The sequence below is a fragment of the Carassius gibelio genome, chromosome B22, assembly GCF_023724105.1.
Source record: "Carassius gibelio isolate Cgi1373 ecotype wild population from Czech Republic chromosome B22, carGib1.2-hapl.c, whole genome shotgun sequence".
Classification (NCBI taxonomy): domain Eukaryota; kingdom Metazoa; phylum Chordata; class Actinopteri; order Cypriniformes; family Cyprinidae; genus Carassius; species Carassius gibelio.
In genome coordinates this window covers 16,249,851-16,269,363 of record NC_068417.1, presented here as the reverse complement: position 1 = coordinate 16,269,363, position 19,513 = coordinate 16,249,851, and the positions used below count along the sequence as shown (strand labels likewise).

The following is a 19,513-nucleotide window of genomic DNA, read 5'->3' as shown; positions in this document are numbered from 1 at the left end:
CACACTGCTCTTGACAGAAAAACTTGTAGCTCTAAAGATTTACCAAAATTTATTTATAAAAATAAATGTTTTGGTTGGAAGAATGAGGAATATGGCAAACAAGTTGATATAAAGAATGTATAATTAGCCTGTATAACCAATGGTGTTTCATTAAAAAGAAGACCATGTTCTTGTTCTTTATGAAAAGTGGTTTTATTTATTTTTAACATTTAACATTTTTATTAATTTATTCATTTTTTGTTCAGTATTTGTGAAGAAAGTGGGTTTGACTTATAACAGGCCTATGTCCTGCTCCAACTTCCTGTTTCAAAGGGGAAGTACTGTATGTCAACACAGAGAAGAAATGCTCTTCATTTGATGTAATAATTTCCTTTTTTTTTCTTTCTGGTAGGTCTTATCCTCTTGCTCTTCTTCAGCCCCAAACCTGTCAAACGTAAATTAATGGCATACTGACAATGAGGTAGAAATGAGGTAATTATTCAGTGCTGGTTGACACTCGTGACATGTCAAATTGAATAAGTTGTCAAACTGGCAGATAGGGATAATAAATCATTTTAAACTCGAATTATTTCCCCTTGTTTACAATTGAAACCACACAGAAAGTGTTTGCACATCGAGTTAATTGCTGTTTAGCTATTTGCATATATTCTGTTGTGTTCAGAGATGTTTTTTTTTTTACATTATTAGCATCCTATTTATTGTCGTTATACATATCATTAAATGAAAGACACCAGAACAGCAGCATTTTTAATCATTAAAAAACACAAACACATCCCCTAATTGCTGTTTTTATGTCAGCAGATCGTATAAAATGTCCCATTTTCGTTTCTGCTCTGTGTACAGCTAAATAACTTAGCACTGAATGAGGAGCGTCGCTATCTTATGAGGCGTGAATATTAATGCCCACGCATGCTGTGCTAATTAAGAAAACCAATTAATACAGGCAGCTTAAATCTGGTAATAGAGGACGTTTCTCACCCGTCCGGCCCGAGATGAGAAAGGCTTGTGTATTCCTCGCCATAATCTTGACATTTAGGGAAACTTTGTTCTCTAAATCCGCTGTGAATTATGTCAATCAAATTGAAACGGTGGCATTTTGGGCGGGAGCGCCTCGACCGCGTGGTCTCCAGGAATCAACATTCTCCCGCGCATTTGACTGAAGGTGGAGTAAGTTAACCCGACGCGTTCACGTTCGCGCTCACAGCTGAGGGGACTGCCGCTGAGCTAAACCCGTGGATGAATCAGAGGTGGAAAGTCCAGGGGCCAAAGAGTAAAAGTCCTGCCATATTTTTGTTCCACCCATGAACTCATCAGCCGATTTCAACAGAGGAGGAACCAAGTCATTCCTTCCAAGTCACAAATGAGTCTTGAGTCAAATCCCAAGTCCTCAAAGAGTTAAAGTTAATGAGATAATTAAGTGACTAATTAAATGATGATTGTGCATTAATGATTAACACCTGCTGTTATTGAGAATTACAGAGGATCAGATGGTGATGTTTTATGTACCCTATGCCAAGGGTACAAAAGCTGTAACCTTGAGGGTACACTCTCAGAAAATAAATTACATAATTGTACCTTTAGGGGTACAATAGCTTATCACTGGTGCTGTACCCTTGTGATTTGTACCTTAAGAGACCAGTTTTGTACAGAGGTGGGAAGTCCAGGGGCCAAAGAGTAAAAGTCCAGCAGCTGATTTCACCAGAGGAACCAAGTCATTCCTTCCAAGTCACAAACGACTCTCAAGTTAAATCCCAAGTCCTCAAAGGGTTAAAGTTAATGAGATCATTAAGTGACTATTGAATGTGCATTAGTGATGAACACCTGCTGTTATTGAGAATTACAGAGGATCAGATGTGGATGTTTTATTGGTTAAAAAGATGCCACCATCATGGAGATCAGTGTTTGGTTTAATTGTGCTCTTGACCCTTGACTTGTTGTGCTAGATCTCTCTCTGTAGCTCTGCATGGGTTGTTGTGGAGAAGACAGAACTGTGACATATGAAAAACATGTAGTTACAATGGGCTGGTTTAACTATATCTCAAATATTTTTGTCTTCTTTCTTGTCACATGTCTAGGTTTTGAATAATTCCAGTGAAACTACAGCATGCACACAAAAATAGCATTGCTCTAATATTTACAGGATATGGATTTTTTTTATTTGTAACATAAAAGTTTGAACTCCAGTGCTTTTTAGACACACACACACACACACACACACACATATATCAAGAACCAGCATATGAATCTCTACAATGGTGACAATCAACAAAATGCTTCATGTTGCATTACATGAATTACTCCCATAATGCACTGCAGTATGAATAATAATTTTCACCACTGTTGAGGATCACATGATACATGTTCATGGCTAAATGCCTAAATACAATTTTTTTTTCTTAATATTGAAGTGTTATAAAGCATTATATGGTGGCATTTGCATAATGAGATTCCTCTCTTTTTTGTGAAAGTGACATACAATTAAGTGTGGTGACCCGTACTCAGAAATCATATTCTGTATTTAACCCATCCAAAGTGCACAGACAGAGCAGTGAATTCACGGCAGTTCTCTCTAACAACTAAGCCACGAACTCTTCTCATATAATCAAGAAATTTAATCAAGATCATACAGTCACCTGCTAGATCAAGAGTTGTATCAGCATTGCACAAATGTTTGCTGCAAAACAATAATAAAATTGTATAGAAGCAAATTTGTGAAAACCACTTAAAGGCTCAAGATATCAACTGAAGCAGATACTCACCACAATTATGGTGGCAAAGTGTTTTTTTATTTATTTATTTTTTTTCAATTGATTTCATCCAAGGCTGTGCTTAAAGTCAGTTGTAGTTCTTGTGTTTCTCTTTTCTTCAGTGATGTTGATTGTAAACAGCAGGTGCTCATCACTAATGCATCTTCATTTAATTAGTCACTTAATTATCTCATTAACTTTAACTCTTTGAGGACTTGGGATTTGACTCAAGACTCATTTGTGACTTGGAAGGAATGACTTGGTTCCTCCTCTGATGAAATCGGATGATGAGTTCATGGGTGGAACAAAAATATGGCAGGACTTTTACTCTTTGGCCCCTGGACTTCCCACCTCTGGGATGAATTTAGAGGCTGTTATTATTTCGAGTATTGAACACTTCTAGTAAAGGTGAACTTGGACTGAATGAGGCCTGTGCTGAATATTGATCCCGTTTGAAGCTTGGATAAGAGGTAAAGTAGCTCGAATCAGAGAAGAAACCCTTCACTGACTGTTGTGTAATATTTCACAGACATTTTAAGAAAGATCACATCGTGAATAAACAGTGGCTATATTTAATAACTCTGAATATTTCATTAACTATTTAATACTAACAAGGAAAAAAACATGAGTATACATCTTCGGTTGTGAAATGTTCAGATTTTTCTTGACATAACTACAGCCTAAATTGTTTTAAATAAGATGAAGAAACTTTGTTTTGTTTGACCTATTGTACCTTTTAAGTGGTGTCTTTAGTTTCTTCACATAGTCTACTCCACTTTGCTGAAGTTGCTCATTTTAAACAGTTTCACCCTCAATTGGCAAAAAAAAAAAAAAAAAGCAATTATGATTCACAGGAGTTACACAACCACCAATCTTTAGAAAATAATGCATTAGGTTAACAAATGAATCCTGCCTTTTAAATGTCTTGCACACAAACATCATGCCAAAGTGCTAATTTAGCATCCAGGCATCTTGTTTTATTAGAACATAAAATTATATTTGTTGAATTATATATTTTAGGAATGACTCCCTTGAAGAGCAAATTGAAATGGAGCTGCACCTGAAGGAAGAAGTGATAGCTCAGTTCAAGAGGACAGAACGTGTTGTGCACTGAATTTTATTAAAATACCTTCATAATTAGTCTCTCCACACTTCAAACTCAAGACAAGCATGAAGTAATAATGAAAAAGAAAAGGTGAGTGGACTTCTGACTGTTAAGTTGTGTACAGCTTTAATGAAAAACTAATATGAAGTTTTTTCAAAGTGATGTTGGAAATGGCATAGGGTAAAGCCCTAGATTACTCTGATCAGACTCACATGGCAGGACGATTTGAATTGCTGCCCAACGGACTTTAATTAAAAACCAGCAATAGTTGAATGATCGGTATGTTTCAGCATTAAACAAAAAATGACTTCAGAACCAACCCACTAAGTTCCATGACCTCTAGGTGAACATTCCTCTGTCATGACTTCCATTTATCATGCATGAACAGAGCACGCAGTTGTCAAAAAGCTGAACATGGAAAATGTCTTGGCGAATAATTCTGGACATCCGATACATGTTCAACCTCCAAGAGTGGACTGTTCTGCATTAAAATAAAAGTTCAATTCATTGCCAGTAACATTTAAGGTTTGTATTTTTGTTTTTCATTAGATCATATATGTTCTGATATATAAAATCAATTCTAAAAACTACATTTCAAGAATTAATCACCAATCTAGCTATTAATCAAGTCGAGATGTTTACTTTAGAAATTATGGACTGATTGGTTTATGTTTGGACTGAATGCATTTTATTAAGTTTTCAGCCAGTTTTTTTCACTTACCGAGACAAACTATTTTTAATGTGATTTTTTTTTTTTTTTTTTTTTTTTCTGTGAAAGTTTCTTTTTACAAGTATGAAATATTAAACATTTACAGACTCTCACACAATGTTATTTGCTGGAAACATCAGTTTTGGGCAGATGTAGTCAGACATCAGGGTAATCTTTGCCAGAGTCTTTAACCCTGCTCCTGGGGACTCACTGACTTGCAGAGTTTATTTTCAACCTGCTTCAGCACATCTGCCTACTTTCAAGCAATCCTGAGGAGCCTGATTAGCTTCGGGTGTGTTTGATTAGAGTTGTAGCTAAACTCAAGGACATTCAGGGTCCCCAGGAACAGGGTTGAAGACCTCGGATCGATGTATACAGAAAACCTTCTCAAATACTGTCAAGTCAAATCACCTTTATTTGTAAAGTGCTTTACAGTATTTAATGGAGATTGTTTCAAAGATTGTTTCCAGTACAGTAATGTTACTAAATCGAACTGATGCAAAATACAGTAGGCAAATCCAAAATTCAAGACAATAGTGCCATTATTAATTTCAGTTAAGCAATAAGCAGCTCCACTGAAGACAGTAGCTTCGTTATTCCTTTCACACAGCTGCAAAGATTGTATGAAAAGTATAGTAGTGTGCTGAACAAAGCTATAGCGTTAAACGGGTCATATGATGTGATTTCAAGTTTCCTTTCTCTTTGGAGTGTTACAAGCTGTGCGTGAATCGATAAGATCCCTAAAGTTGCAAGGACTAAAGTCTCAAACCCAAAAATATATTCTTTAGAAAAGTTAAGACTTTTCCACACCCTCCAAAAACGCCTTGTTTATACACGCCCCGCCATGTCTATGTCACGATGTGGAAAGATTTGATTAACACTGCCCAAAAGTTCACTCAAATAAACAAAGCATAACTTTGATACGTTGTGAAAAGGACACCACTAAAAAAAAAAAAAATCAATGGTTAAGTTGTATTTACAACACTGTTTCAGAACAGTTCAAACCACATATTTAGATGTGTGCAATGCAATTTATGGAGGACTGTTTCCTGATCCTGGGAGAGAAGACTACAGTGCCGGTACTTCTGATTCACAGTCTGTAAGTACGTTTACACATTTAAAGGATTTGCCACTGATGTTTCAAACGCAAATTTTGAGCAGTGCCGCGGTTCTCAATTCCAGTCCTCATGCCCCCTGCTCTGTATCACATTTTGTATGTTTCTCTTATGGCTTCAGACATGTGTTTTATTTGAAAATATACCCTGCTAAGTGGACATCGCAGGATATTCTTGATTCCAGTTTGAAGCGAACATATATATACATTTCAAAAAAGTATTGAATTGTGCTAGTTGTGAATTAAAATGATTTACAGACGTATATGTCACACTTGTCTGTGTTTGAAGACATTGCACAGCGCAAATACGTGAATGAATGTTCCAAAATAAACTTCAACAGATTTTCCCTACACAATGACCATTGACATCTGAATCAGGTGTGTTAACAAAGAAAGACATGCAAAATGTTCAGAGCTGGGGGGCGCGAAGACTGGAATTGAGAACCACAGAGCTTGTTGTTTGTCATTTCTCTCGATCTCAAGTGCAGACATGGATTTATGTTTATGTGGCACAATGCAACACAACGTGTAAAAAGACATTACAAGTCATTATAATCAGTAATTATGTCCCTACTGGATGCAACCAATGGCTCGTTTGTAATGGGATTTATTGTTTTTGTGTTGTCTCACCGGTGTTCTGACAAAGCACTGGATAGCTGGCCAATCAGAGCACACCTCGCTTTTCAGAACGAGCTTTGTAAAAAACTATGTGTTTCTGAAAGACGGGGCTTAGAGGAGCAATAATAATGTACAGAATGTGGAAAATATATACTATTTTTAACATTAAACCACAAACACATTTCATTACACCAAATAGACAAATAATGTTCTTTTTAGCAACATCATATGGCCCCTTTAAAGAATTTGATAGCGTTGATCCAGAACGTCCCCGGTTTGAACCTTTTCCCCCAAAATAAAAGATATTCAACGACTTCCACTTTCCTGGAGACATGTATGTCCTTGGACGTTCCTGCATGTGCCTCTTGTTTTTGCTCCGTGTCACGCTGAACCCTGCAGGACCTCATTATAGCTAATCGTCCATCTGTCCATCCCTCAAGGGCTGGCCAACATTCCCTCAACTACGGCTGATCGGAATGCCAAGAAGACAGTTTTTTGGACATGCTCGCTGGCTTGTGGTTTGTCAGAGCATGAGGTTACAACACAGCGAGGTCAACAGCCTTTTTGCTTCTTGGACTCCTGAAATCGCCACATGGGGGTCGAGCAGACGCGAGTTTATTCATCTCAGATCCCATTCCCTGAGATTTGGCAAGCTGTGAAAAGGCCACATCTGCTTGAATTCTCAGCATGGTGTGAACCAATCGTGTATGCTTTTGTTTTTTAGGTCTGGTTCCAATGTAAATAAAATACTCACTAATGGATGAGAAGTTGAGTTACTAGGTCAACATAAAGGAATGGTTCAACACAGAAATTTGATTAAATTCGCCAGGTGCCCCTGCAAAACTGTATTAAAAAATGTTTGATTCATAACTTTTTAGCAGATATGGGCTGATTCTCTTGGGGTCCATAATGACTGGTCATTCTGTATCTTGTGAAAGCAATGTTGAGACTTCACAAAAGTTGGTATGCATTGATATAGCACTTTATGAGGAAAAGTGCACAAACTTCCAATGCTTTGGTGGGAAACCATACTTTCTCCGTTATGAACCATTTCAAATGTAAATAATAGACGGATGCTATAATATTAATGTTGTGCATTAGATCAACACCATTAAGTCCAACGCGAATGTGCAGTGTTCTGATTTCCTTTTAAAAGTGACTTTTCTCTTTGGGAACTATAGCTTGTATTCTTATAAGCTGCTTCATCAAACCCTACACTGTAAAAAAAGTCATTCATTAAATAAATAACTGCTAATAAATATTTGATTGATCAATTAACGAATCCTAAGTGCTAGGCCGCTGCTCCAACATCTACTTTACTGGAAGTTCGCTTCAACTTTAATCTGCTCTGCTAGTTTTTCCACTTTAGTTCAAGTGCTTGAGCTTATTTTGCGTACTGACACTTTTTTCCCCTTGAAGATTATGCTCTATAACATCCCTGCGGCAAAAGATCACAATTTCTAAGTAACTATGCTTTTAATAATCCATTTCCTGCCCCCTGATGATTCAGTTGATTTCTGGAGTCTATCTTCCATGGCGCTCTTCTTTACTCATGTCGCTGCCGCTTCATTTCTCGGTGCAGATGTCCTGTAAAATCTCCCAGGACGCTGTTGATAAACTCTTTCCTTTTGCTAGCAGCATTATGTCACCTTCATTACTTGCCTATCTCCACTTTGGTGCACGAATCATTTAATTTGTCATGCGGAGCATCTGTAGACGTGCATTATGGAACAAGCAAAACACGACGGGAGCCGCATCAAATAGATGATTTGACGATTTGAGATGCCGCTTTGCCTCATAAACCAAAACCTGCTCAGAAAGAATGCACTGTTATGATACTGAATCATTTTTAGGGTTTGCTAGCTTTCTGATTTTCCATCACAGACTTTGCTTTGTGGTCACAACACATGTTCTGCGAATATGGAATGTGCCAGTGACCCGAGATAGAATTGAATGTCATAAAATCGAGCTTAATGCATACTTGCTTAAGTTTCCGGCCTTAGGCGCACATATGATATACAGTCCTATATGCCACAGTATTATTCAGTGACTCATGGGAACAACTCACTTCAGGCGTCTGGTTTCATTTTCCGCATCTTCATAATGGATCAATAAACATCCAGATCATATTCAAACCTCTTTTATAGACTCCAATGCGAAACCTGGACAAACCTGGCCAGAGCGTTAAGCCGCTTCAGTTTGTGGAGTTCGCCCGAGTCCATTAACGGACTGACACTTTAAGCGTGTCCCTGAAAGTTGATAATCAGCTGTGGGCCACATCATCAACGCTATCGATTCAGCCAGTGACAGCGACACCCAGCGTTAGCCAATACTGTCACAAACCTGCTTTAAGATGCACTCGGTGTAATTTCATGGGTGGGTTCCCTTTCACCCCTCGGCTGTGAGTTTCTCAAATAATACTGATCAGTCTTTCTGTACATACTCATTTATCACGCAAGCATCTTCTGGTCAGCAGAACTGTCCATTCATATTATATATATATATGAATGGACAATATATAACAAACAACATAATGAACGTGATGGATGCAGTTAATAACTGTGCATCATATATATATATATATATATATATATATATATATATATATGGTCCCTTCAATGAGCATTATTATTTTATTGCATTATCTAACAAAAAGGAAATATATAGAGTAATTTTCAAAGAAATGCAAAAGAATACTATCAAAACAAAATAAAACATAATAAATTACATAAAATATACAAAATCAGGCTAATTTTAATAAATAACACCAAATAAAAACTTTGTTTTAATGCAAATGATGAAATGCAGAAATTATAAAAAATGAACATTAAATGAGTATTTTGACATTAAAGAAAACATTTAAAAATGTATTTTATTAATAAATAAAACTTCTAAAATTCTTAATAAAAGTATGATGCATAACGATAAATGACAGTAGAGTCAACATAAAGATATGCTATTTTATAATAATATCGCTCAGTCTCTCTCGCTCTCTCTCCCTCTCTTTTAAGAAGTGCTCGGGTCAGTGATGCTCAGACAGACAGTGGAGCACTCGGAGGCTTCGTCGCAGTGTGCAGCGTTCATTCCTGACGCGTCTGTCTACATCTGAACCCACCTCAGGACCGGACAAGCGGGACTACAGAACTTGCGTCCGACGACTTTATCTGAAATGGATGCGCGTGCCGTGCTGCATTAATGAAGAGGGGGACATTTTAGTGATGCCAACATCCAGAGAGCATCCGTGTTGTCGTTTCAAGCGCGCGTGGTGAAGTTGGATTGCGGATCGCTCATTGTATCGAGCTTGAAACAGAATCCGATGTGTTCGGATGTGAAGACATTCTCTTTACATCGAGCGATGCGTTTCTGTTGTCTCTGACACTGTATGGGGATGCATGTAAATAAATCATCACTGACTGTTTCTATGCACATTTAGCTAATTAGACTGCAGGAGACGGGGATGAATTGATGATACTCGCGTTTGCAACTACGGACTTATTTTTCTGAAGATCCTATGAAGAATAAGAGATCAAATATCGTCAGAAACCATCTCGGTTTTTTGGAATAGAGTTCTTCTTGTTCTTTTATTTCGCTAATTTGAATAGCCAAACTGTGCTTCGTGTGGACATATGTAACTTAACATGTTTTATTCAAGTCAGTGTTTGGTAAGATTGAATAATTCTCAGTTCTGAATTCTGAATAGGTCATATTAAGGGTTAGAACAATTCAGAAACTTGCTAAAACGCTGGAGGAGCGTCAAGAAGATGTTGCATGAATTGTTGTAACTGCTTTCTGGTGTCTAGGCTACATCATGTCATTAGGTCCATGCACCTCCTAATCAGAATCAGCTGACCATCTTAAGGGCGTGAAGTTCTTTCAGTCTTCTAAATATCAGCTTCTACTTAATTCAAAAAGCCTTTCAATTTAAAGAAGCATGGATATTAAAACCGAGTCTGAAGATAACCTGGACTGTGATCGGCCCGTGTCGATTGAAGTGTTCGCCAGCAGGTCCACGCTCCATGGCATCTCACACATGTTCAGTTATGAGCGCCAGTGCATCAAGCGATGCCTCTGGATCATGTTTTTCCTGGGCTCGTTCTCGTTCTTGGTGCTCGTTTGCGTGGACCGCATCAAGTTTTACTTTCAGTACCCCCATGTCACCAGCCTGGACGAGGTCACCGCGCCGATGATGGCGTTTCCGGCCATCACCTTCTGCAACCTGAACGCTTTCCGCTTCAGCCGCGTGACACGCAACGACCTGTACCACGCGGGAGAGCTGCTCGCGCTGTTAAACGGCAGGTGAGTTGTGTACAAACCTGTAAAACACATTTTAAAATGACATGGTGACAACGTTTTTTTAAGAACAGGACGTGTTACTCGTCAAGTGAACGCTTGAAATACATTATTTAGTTAGGATGCTTTACATAATTAGCACATTAAATAGGATACACTTTAACACATTAACTAAACGAATATTATTGTAAAGCGTTACAATTATTTGTTATTCAAGTCTGTATACATTTTCACAAAAACAAAGTAAATATGTTACATTAAACAGAAAAGCAAGCAAGTGTGAATTATTTGGCGTGCAGCCAATAAAAATAAGTCTTGGTTGCAGAACCATATGTGCTTCTGAAATTATCATCTTTTTCTGTTTACTGCAGTAGTTTGTCTGTGTAATATGTGGCCGCTCCCTTTAAATTTATTAAAAGCATGTCACTCATTCATCAAGGTTCCAAACACACACACACACAAAAACCACACACAAAACAATTATACGACGATGAAACTTTTTGTTAGAAAGAAATTAAGAGCATAGAATTTAGCACTGGTCAAAACACGATGACTGCAGTGGTGAGTGTGTGGACTCCAACCTAAACGCATCTGATTGGCCATTGCGTTTTATAAATCATCAAACATGTCTGTGATTGGCTACATTGCTCACCTCTTGGATCTGTTGATGGCGGGACAATAGGCTACTTAAGGACTAGCTACATCATATTTTTCTTCTAATTATTATTTCTTTTTTCTGTCTTTGAGGAATTCAGAAAGAGCACCAAGCAACATTAATTGGTTTGAATGAAAGGTGACTTTCAACAGACATTCACTGTCCACTTTTAATGGTTGACCACCATTGTTGTTGTTGTGTTTTTTTATTTTTTTGCTATGCTAAAACTGTGGAGTGCTAGAATGCCTTACTTGAATTACTAAATAACTAAAGTTTGTAAATTAGATTCAAGGAACATGTAAACAATTTTTACTAATCCAAATGTTTTACTTTCGTTAAATTCTGTCCTGCTATTGCACCATCTGTATACATTTTTGTTGACAGCAGTTCCTTTGTTAATTTATTTTTTATTTTATTATTATTATTATTATTAATTTATAAAGACCAGTATGCTCAAAGTCTGGATTACAATTTTTTGGAGATGTTAAATGTTATAATTTTAATAATATATATTCTAAATTATTATACGCACTTTATCATTACACAACATTTAGGGAAGCATATATTTTACATTTGTGAATTAGCTTTGTGGTTCTGTTAAATTTTCACAAAGATTATTTCAAAACTGTCTGAGAAAGACCTTTTATTTACTATTGTTTACATTTGTTTCGTTCCATATTTTAGCTGTTTTTTTATTTTAGTTAGTTCATGAGGTTGATGGCATTGTGAAAGATTAATTCGATTAAAGCTTATATCTTGAGTAATACAAAATGAAATATCAGCCTACAAATATTGTTTTGTAAAGCTTCTAGTGAACACATGAAACAGAAATGATATTTAGTTGTTGACACAGAGGTAAATTAGATGTGTTTTATCTCGAGGTTTACGTCTGTATGATTCTCGAGTCTGGCTGTTGTTTGTCAGAATTGGACTGTCATCAGACACTCTTTGTAATTCAATCCCAATCTGTATTTTAGCTTTGATGGGAGTTGAAAACGTGAGCTGTAAACATTCTGCCTCGTTGAAAATAAGAGGAGAGTTAAAGCGTTGACTAGCCTGTCTGTAAATGAAAAATGATTTCATCCCCTCAGGTGTTGAAAGCCCCGGTGAGGGCTGAAGTGAATTATCATTGATTCGATGTAACTGATCACACCATGTGTTGTGCTCGCGGCGAAAGCGCAGCCATTAGAGAAGCAGAAGTTAAGCTCCGAGTTTGGATTCTTCTCTCAGACGTGTGACTGTCTCTCTGTGGTCAGAGACGCTCCAGAACTCCTCGAACACATCAGCGTCTCTGTCGGCAGTACAATCGGTCTCATCGCTTTTCAATAACAACACATTTGGCAGCAATGAATAATTGATGCTGGGTTTAAACTTTTATTGAGAAGTCATGCTTTGCTGGATTACTTTTTTAGACATTTATTGCATTCGAAGGCTTTCTGGTGTGCTTTTTATTCTTAACAGCTCATATGTCGGTTCCAGATCGAAGCGACATGCCTGTTCTTTGACATTTTGGTTTGTTATCATAAGTATTAAGGGGTCTGAATTGAAGAGTGCAGATTTTGGTGTCTTGTGGAGAAACATTGAGATCTTTTTCTTAGAAGAAACATCTGAAAGGAAGAGGACAACGTCTCCACTTACTCCCCATTTAGACTAACTGTTGTGTAGGAGAAACATTTTAGATATCTTATTTTTCCATCCTGAAATAACTACAGTGTTCAATGGGTAACTTATGAAGCATATAACAACTTCTAGTTAGAAGAGCATTAGTCGGTCATTCACATCATTTCCTCTATAAAGCCATCGCTAAGGAAACGTGACTACAGATAGAACATAGCAACCAATTGGAACCAAATCACCATGGGAACTGGAAGAGCATCTAGGCAAAGTTTCCACACTTGCAAACACAGCCAACTATCTTACTTAATGACCAAACAGATTTGCATACTATATTTCATGAATAGTACACAAGATTAGGGTTAATGCAATCCATATGTTAGTAGATCAGATACAATATTGAATGTACTTTTGCTGGATTTTCAAAATGTAAATTTTTGGGATAATATCACAGTCCTATTAAAGAGTTTAGCTCCAAGTGTAATCAAACACACCTAAACAAGCTAATCAATGTCTTCTAGATTACTTGAATGCTACCGGGATTTGTGTTTGATTAGGGTTGGAGCTAAACTCTGCATGACAGTGACCCTCGAGTCCGAAGTGGCCAAGCCCTGCCATTGAAGAACCATTTTTGGTTCAAAATGACCTTTTGCAGTTCTTAAAAGAACAATTACTTTAATTGAAGACAATTTAATGGAATGGAAATATCATATGTTCTTCACAAAACCACTGATGCCGGTAAAGAACCTTGGTTTTTGAGGTTTACACAGTCACACTCTTCATTTATAAGTCAAGTTCTAGTTCTCTATTAATAAACCATTAACTATGACTCTTGCCTTAAGAGGGTGGGGGGGGGGGGGGGGGTGAGATGCTCGTTTTCACTCAATATCCTGTTAATCTTGAGTACCTATAGAGTAGTACTGCATCCTTCATAACTCCAAAAAGTCTTTAGTTTTATTATATTCATAAGAGAAAGATAGTCTGTACCGATTTTTCCCGGAGGCGTGACGTGTGGGCGGAGCTAAAGAATCACGAGCGCCAGTAGGCTTTTGCGTTGAGAGCGTTTGGAAGCTGTGACATTACCGTGAGAAAAAAAAAAAAACATCAACCAAAACAAACCATGGCTAACAGTCAGATTCAGCATATATTTATGATACAGAATCAGATCCCGAGGCTGAAATTTAACAAGAGCAGCATCAGCAACGACGTCTCTATGTGGTATGTACTGAAACTGTATATATTTGCTTAGCGGGTTTGGAAAATTAAGTTCCACTTTATGTCATCTTTTTTTTTTTTTTTTAGCTGTACATGTGGAAAGTGAAGTTGTTGATGACAACATCGCATGTTGTTTACTTGATGTGCTTACACGCTGATAGCTAAGTTAACAACACAGAGATATTTGAAGCCGTTTTACTCTCTGCCTGCGGTTCCAACACACGATCGTGACCCTTTTTCATTGGGATTGCATTATCCTTAAGAAATAAAACTATATGCAAATCCGTCGTCAAACTGGGCCTTGTTTGTAAAACAAGCATCTTCGAAATGCAGGGAACAAACAAAAACACTTGCACAACTCCGTTGATGCTCTGTAAAAATAAACTCCATCCACTGGTCCCTTAATGCTGTTTTTTCTTTTTTTTGGTAATATGTGTAGGGTTGTCTTGCCCTGGCAACCAAAAACACACTTCTTTTGTGACATTTCGCAACGCACTCGCTCTGATCAGTGAACATCTGTTGTGTTGTGCACTATTAAAGCAACTTTAATAGTGAGAATGGCTCGCTATACTAATGTGTTGCTCTTTACACGACAAATGTACTAAATACATACAAATATTGTCAAAATGGTCCAAATGTGAACAAAATATTGTTCATGTGGAACTGCTAAAACAACTAAAAACACTGTAACATTAATTGCAGAACATTAGTTTGCAATGTCATTTTGTAAAGAAACACTATGCACCTGCGCACATACCTACAGAACGAACACGTAATACGCATCCATGCAATATTTTTATTTTTTGCTGTCGTGTGAACTAGTGCAAGTTGCAGTATACAGTATTTGGCGAGGAATGTGAAGCATATGATTGTAATGCTGTAATGTCATTGCAGTGCTTGTGCTTCTCTTGTAAAGCATGTATTTTTGTTCATAGCGAAGTTGAGTGTGCAGTTTGGGATGCAACCAGCTTAGGAATTTGCAGTATTCATGTTACTGTCTGAAGATCATACACTGCTCGTGATATGGCCTTGAGTAAGATGCAGTGACAGCTCAGGCCGATAGTTACTGTGGCGTGACAGGCAGACCTTTCCTGCTTTATTCTCTCTGGGATTCATCAGCAGATGTCATCACGGCTCTATTGAGTCTATTAAAGAAGCTCCACTGACAATCACATTCACAAGCTAAGCAAAAGTGATGCCCTTAAATTTAATATGCCCTCAGTCCACCGCGCTTCAGTCTGTCACATCAGAGCCACATTATATGTTAATGATCCCATATACAGTTTACATAAGAATTGTATGAATCTGTGCATGGAAAATGAAGTACTTTAGTTTCAGATCTCTTTCTTGACTCATTATTAGACTGACAAAACTAAATGTTTTCTGGATGCTTACTGCCCTCAAGATATGGTAGTTTTTACTTCTTTAATTATCTATTTGGTGGAATAATTTTTTGAACAACCACAGCAGTAAATGTGAGTATTACTAGTAGTGATGCTGTATTTATTAAGCAGTGTAGTGTGAGGTCATGTGATTACAGTGATTATCTTCTAATTGCAGCAATTCTGAAACACTCATCATTAAATACTATATACTGCTTTTTTTTTTTTAATGGGAGGAATTGTACACTTTCTCTACTGTGCAGTGCACTATCACAATGACGTGACCTGAAAGAGTCTGGATGTCGGTGAGTGACATTTTAGATCATCTGATTATCATCAGTTCTCTTCTCATCTCACGTTAAGATCTTTTAAAGAGCTTCGCTCTTCTTCTTCAAAGATCGTTGGGTCTGTGTGAAATGAGATCAGTTGAGCCGAGTCTCTTTCAGATTTTGTCTCTATTTCAGCTTTGTCTTTGTGTTGAGGTTAAACGCCTGGAGCGTTCGGTCTATTTATTTATTTGTTTGCTGAAAAACTGTCAACTAGCACCTAAGTTAACTTCTGTCTATTTCATTGCGTAATCAGTTCTGTTCTTTTCCACCGGGCCAATATTTAACAGGTGAACGATTAATGCTGGCAGCCTTGGAGCGGCTCTGAATATTGAAAAGTTCAGAGAATAAAAGGCAAAGAGAAAATATGAAATGACTAGAGCGTGTAGAGGCAGAAATGGGACAGATTGCACGTTCAAGCTTCAGAGACGGTCTGCGGTCTCGAAGACCTCGAACAGTTCCTGTGCGCGAATGCTGTTAGCTACGCTAGCTCAAAATGCGCGTGGTGTTTTGTTTTGAAATGTATTAGAATGCAATTTGTAATTCAACTCAAGTGTGTTGTCATGAGGTACGCAACATTAACATAAACTGTCTTCTCTTTCAGCTCAATTATTGTCATGAAGGAGCAACGGTTTCTTCTGCTGAGAATCTCATTGGGAAAGCAATGCTATGAATAATATGTATCGATAATATGTGATGTGACACATCTATTGATTTGGCAGCATCTAATGTATTATTTTGTGTGTGTGATTTGGATAAAAAAAAAAAAAGTGTTTCATACCATCAACATCTGTTTCTCAGTTGTAGTTCGATGCTGGTCTAAAACCTGATGGACAGCAGCAGGACACATATCGATTCTCTCCAGCAGTCCGAGCTGTTACAGAATGACTTTGCAGTTGTGAATCAGTGTTGCCAAAGATCTGCGTGACGTGAACACATTCACCTGAACACATTCCCACAAACCCATCTATGCACAGAATTCGACTTCACCAGAGAGAGAAAAAAAAGCAATTACCCATTCTGCTCCGGCGGGATATTTTTGGCCTATCGATCCAGTGTTCTGTTTTGCCTGAAGCTCAGTAAGAGAGAACCGCTGCACAATATATTAGAATGTCACTAGAACAATCTCAATTTTCCAGCACAAGAGTCGCAAGCCCGACCCGTCAGCATGTTCTCGATTACACACAGCTGGGGGCTTTCAAGAACATGGCCTGAGATGTTCTCGTCGACATGTGGCCTTGCTGTTTTTAACATACTACACCATTTTTTTTTTCTGGCTCTGTTGATGAATTAATGAACGAATGGATGTTTTAAAGATTGCATTCAAAAACAATTGAATCGGTTTAATTAATTCTATAAAGCTTATACAAACTGTATTGTATATGATATGCAAAATTTCCAAAAGCTCATTCACACCAAGGATTAAACTTTAATGATAAAGATGTTATTTTAACAATCGCTCTGAAGAATAGCAGTCACACCACAACTATAACAATAACAGGACCGATGAACGATATCATTAGAATCACGTTCAGAATTATTATTTTTTTCCAGCTGTTCAATGATGAAAATATTGACAGTCAATCAGAATTTTTCCCGCTTTAAAGAGTTTGAGCCTTTAAAGGGTGCAGGTGACATAACAGCACTTTTAATAAACAAAATATTATCGATGGTATAGACCCTAATATAGTTATTTATTCTTAGTGATTAAAACGTTTGCTGAACAGAAAATCTGCTGTTGTACACTATTTCTTTTCCATCTTCTACATTAAACATAAAATTGAGGCCATGCAGGTAGGAAAAATAATATTAACCAGCCACTTTTCTCGATCCAATCAAATTCCAGATCCAAAATCAAGTCCCGCCCTCCATTATTACACATTAAATATTTAACTAACATTAAATAATAACTCAAAAGTGCATTGAATTAATAAGTTAAATGTGTTGTGGATGTTGTTATCATTTCATGAATGTCTATTCTGACATTTTAATCCAGTTATATTTAGCAAATTTTAATTGACTTAAAATTGTAATGAAAAATAATTCACTTTTGGGAAACAAGGCAAGAGGATGCAAACTGCTACTTCCAATTAGTTTTACACACTGTAAATGGAATACCATGTTTAGGTCATTAAATTTTTTACATTTAAGAATAGTTTTATTTATTTTTTTAGGCAACATCAATACGAATATGGATGCTGCGCACTTAATTCATTATGCAGAAATATTTTTTTTCTCTTAGAATGCATATAGTCAGAATCTTTTAAATATTTTAATTAGCAAATACCTCTATTCTGATTGGTTGCAGACTCCTGGCATTTCAGAAGTCCATGCCATTTGTTTGCAAACATGTGACACAATTCTCCGCAGTGTAACTTCCTGTCGCCATAAGGTGTTGCTGCTGCGGTAAGACACGAGGCATGGCGACCGGGAGCCGAGGGGGCTTCAAAGGGATTGGAGGGCTGACAAGCGGAAGCAATTAACTTGTGTCTCATAAGCCATGTGATAAACAAGGATTTATCCCCATGTAATTAGCACTGTTTGTGAAACCGCACCGGTTGTGTGTTGATATACAGGCCCCGCTGTGCTCACCGGCTCTGTCATTTCGCGCCTTTGCGTCTGGGAAATGCTTCCGTGATTCTTTGTGCCACTTCACAGCTTGGAAATTGTGGCATTACTGTTGCAAGAGTTTAACAGAGTCGATGGAAGAGCAGAACAGGATGGACTTGTAAATGAAAGTCTCGTTTGTTGAAAATGTATGGTTTCAGAGCAGTTAAAGGGACAGTTCACCCAAAAAAACTAAATCCTGTCATTGTTTACTCAAACAAGTTGTTTTTCTGAACTGCGAGAAGGTATTCGAATAATCAATTCCCACATTCTTCAAAATATCTTCATGTTTAGAAGAAAGTAATATAAGGAACATCTTGAGGGTGAGTAAATGACAGAATTTTGGTGTGAACGATCCCTTATAAAGTCACATAAAAACTAACCAGGTTGTGTTTTGGAGGCTAGTCTTCATAATGATGGTGTGCTGGTTTCCAAACAGACTTTAACTAGCTAAACCACTAACTTGAGCTTCTAAAATGGTTAAACCAGATGTAATTGGTCTGTCAGCACCAAAACAGTATTTAAATGTGTAGTTCACCCCAAATTAAGCTTTGGTCAACCATCTTTTTTTAGAGTGTGGTTTATAACCTGCTTGTGACTCCTTTTGTAATACAAAACCTAAAAGAAGATATTTTGAGGAATATCAGTGAAAGTCACTTGCCACATTTCCACTGTTGTCCAAAAGCGGGTGTGCTAGCGCATGCAAGGGCCAGTTGCACTCCCACTGTCACTTCCAGGGCTTGTTCATGCCTCATTGGTGCTTCCTCGGGGCCAGCAGCCAGTGTTTTTGGCCCAACGAAAATCTTGGGCCAAAGCGGACCAGATGGGGCTAGAGGAGTGTTTATGAACAAAGCCAGAGTTTCTCCATGTCTGGAGAGCATCAGTGCGTTGGATCACTTCATAAACCTAACAGCTATAACACCAGTATTAAAGACTTAAAATAATTTGAGCTCAAATCTCACTTTCAGACAGCAGAAAGTGTTTGAAATAACGCCTGTTTGAGATCCCATGTGGATTATGATACCCATAAAAGGCAAAAATATTAATGAGCGATACAAAAGACTATGCACGCTAGCCTTTACCACAATAAACATGCTAAAAAAAAAATAAGACATCAGCTTCTCATCACAA

The 19,513-nt window shown here is 37.5% G+C and overlaps 1 protein-coding gene across 5 annotated transcripts in view; it reads left to right on the top strand.

The window, feature by feature from the left end:
- LOC127988472 (acid-sensing ion channel 1) overlaps window positions 1-19,513 on the top strand; it is a 161,550-nt gene that overhangs the window by 2,407 nt on the left and 139,630 nt on the right. For 2 of the 5 annotated variants that reach the window (XM_052591234.1, XM_052591233.1), the window contains exons 3-5: window positions 1-471; window positions 3,768-3,942; window positions 9,305-10,589. The exon at window positions 1-471 is cut by the window's left edge and continues 1,283 nt beyond it. In XM_052591234.1, the coding sequence (XP_052447194.1) occupies window positions 10,225-10,589 (365 nt within the window). In that variant the 5' untranslated portion in view covers window positions 1-471; window positions 3,768-3,942; window positions 9,305-10,224. Of the gene's footprint in view, window positions 472-3,109; window positions 3,943-9,304; window positions 10,590-19,513 lie in introns of those variants that run through there. The other 3 variants (XM_052591232.1, XM_052591235.1, XM_052591238.1) reach the window with 3 other exon arrangements.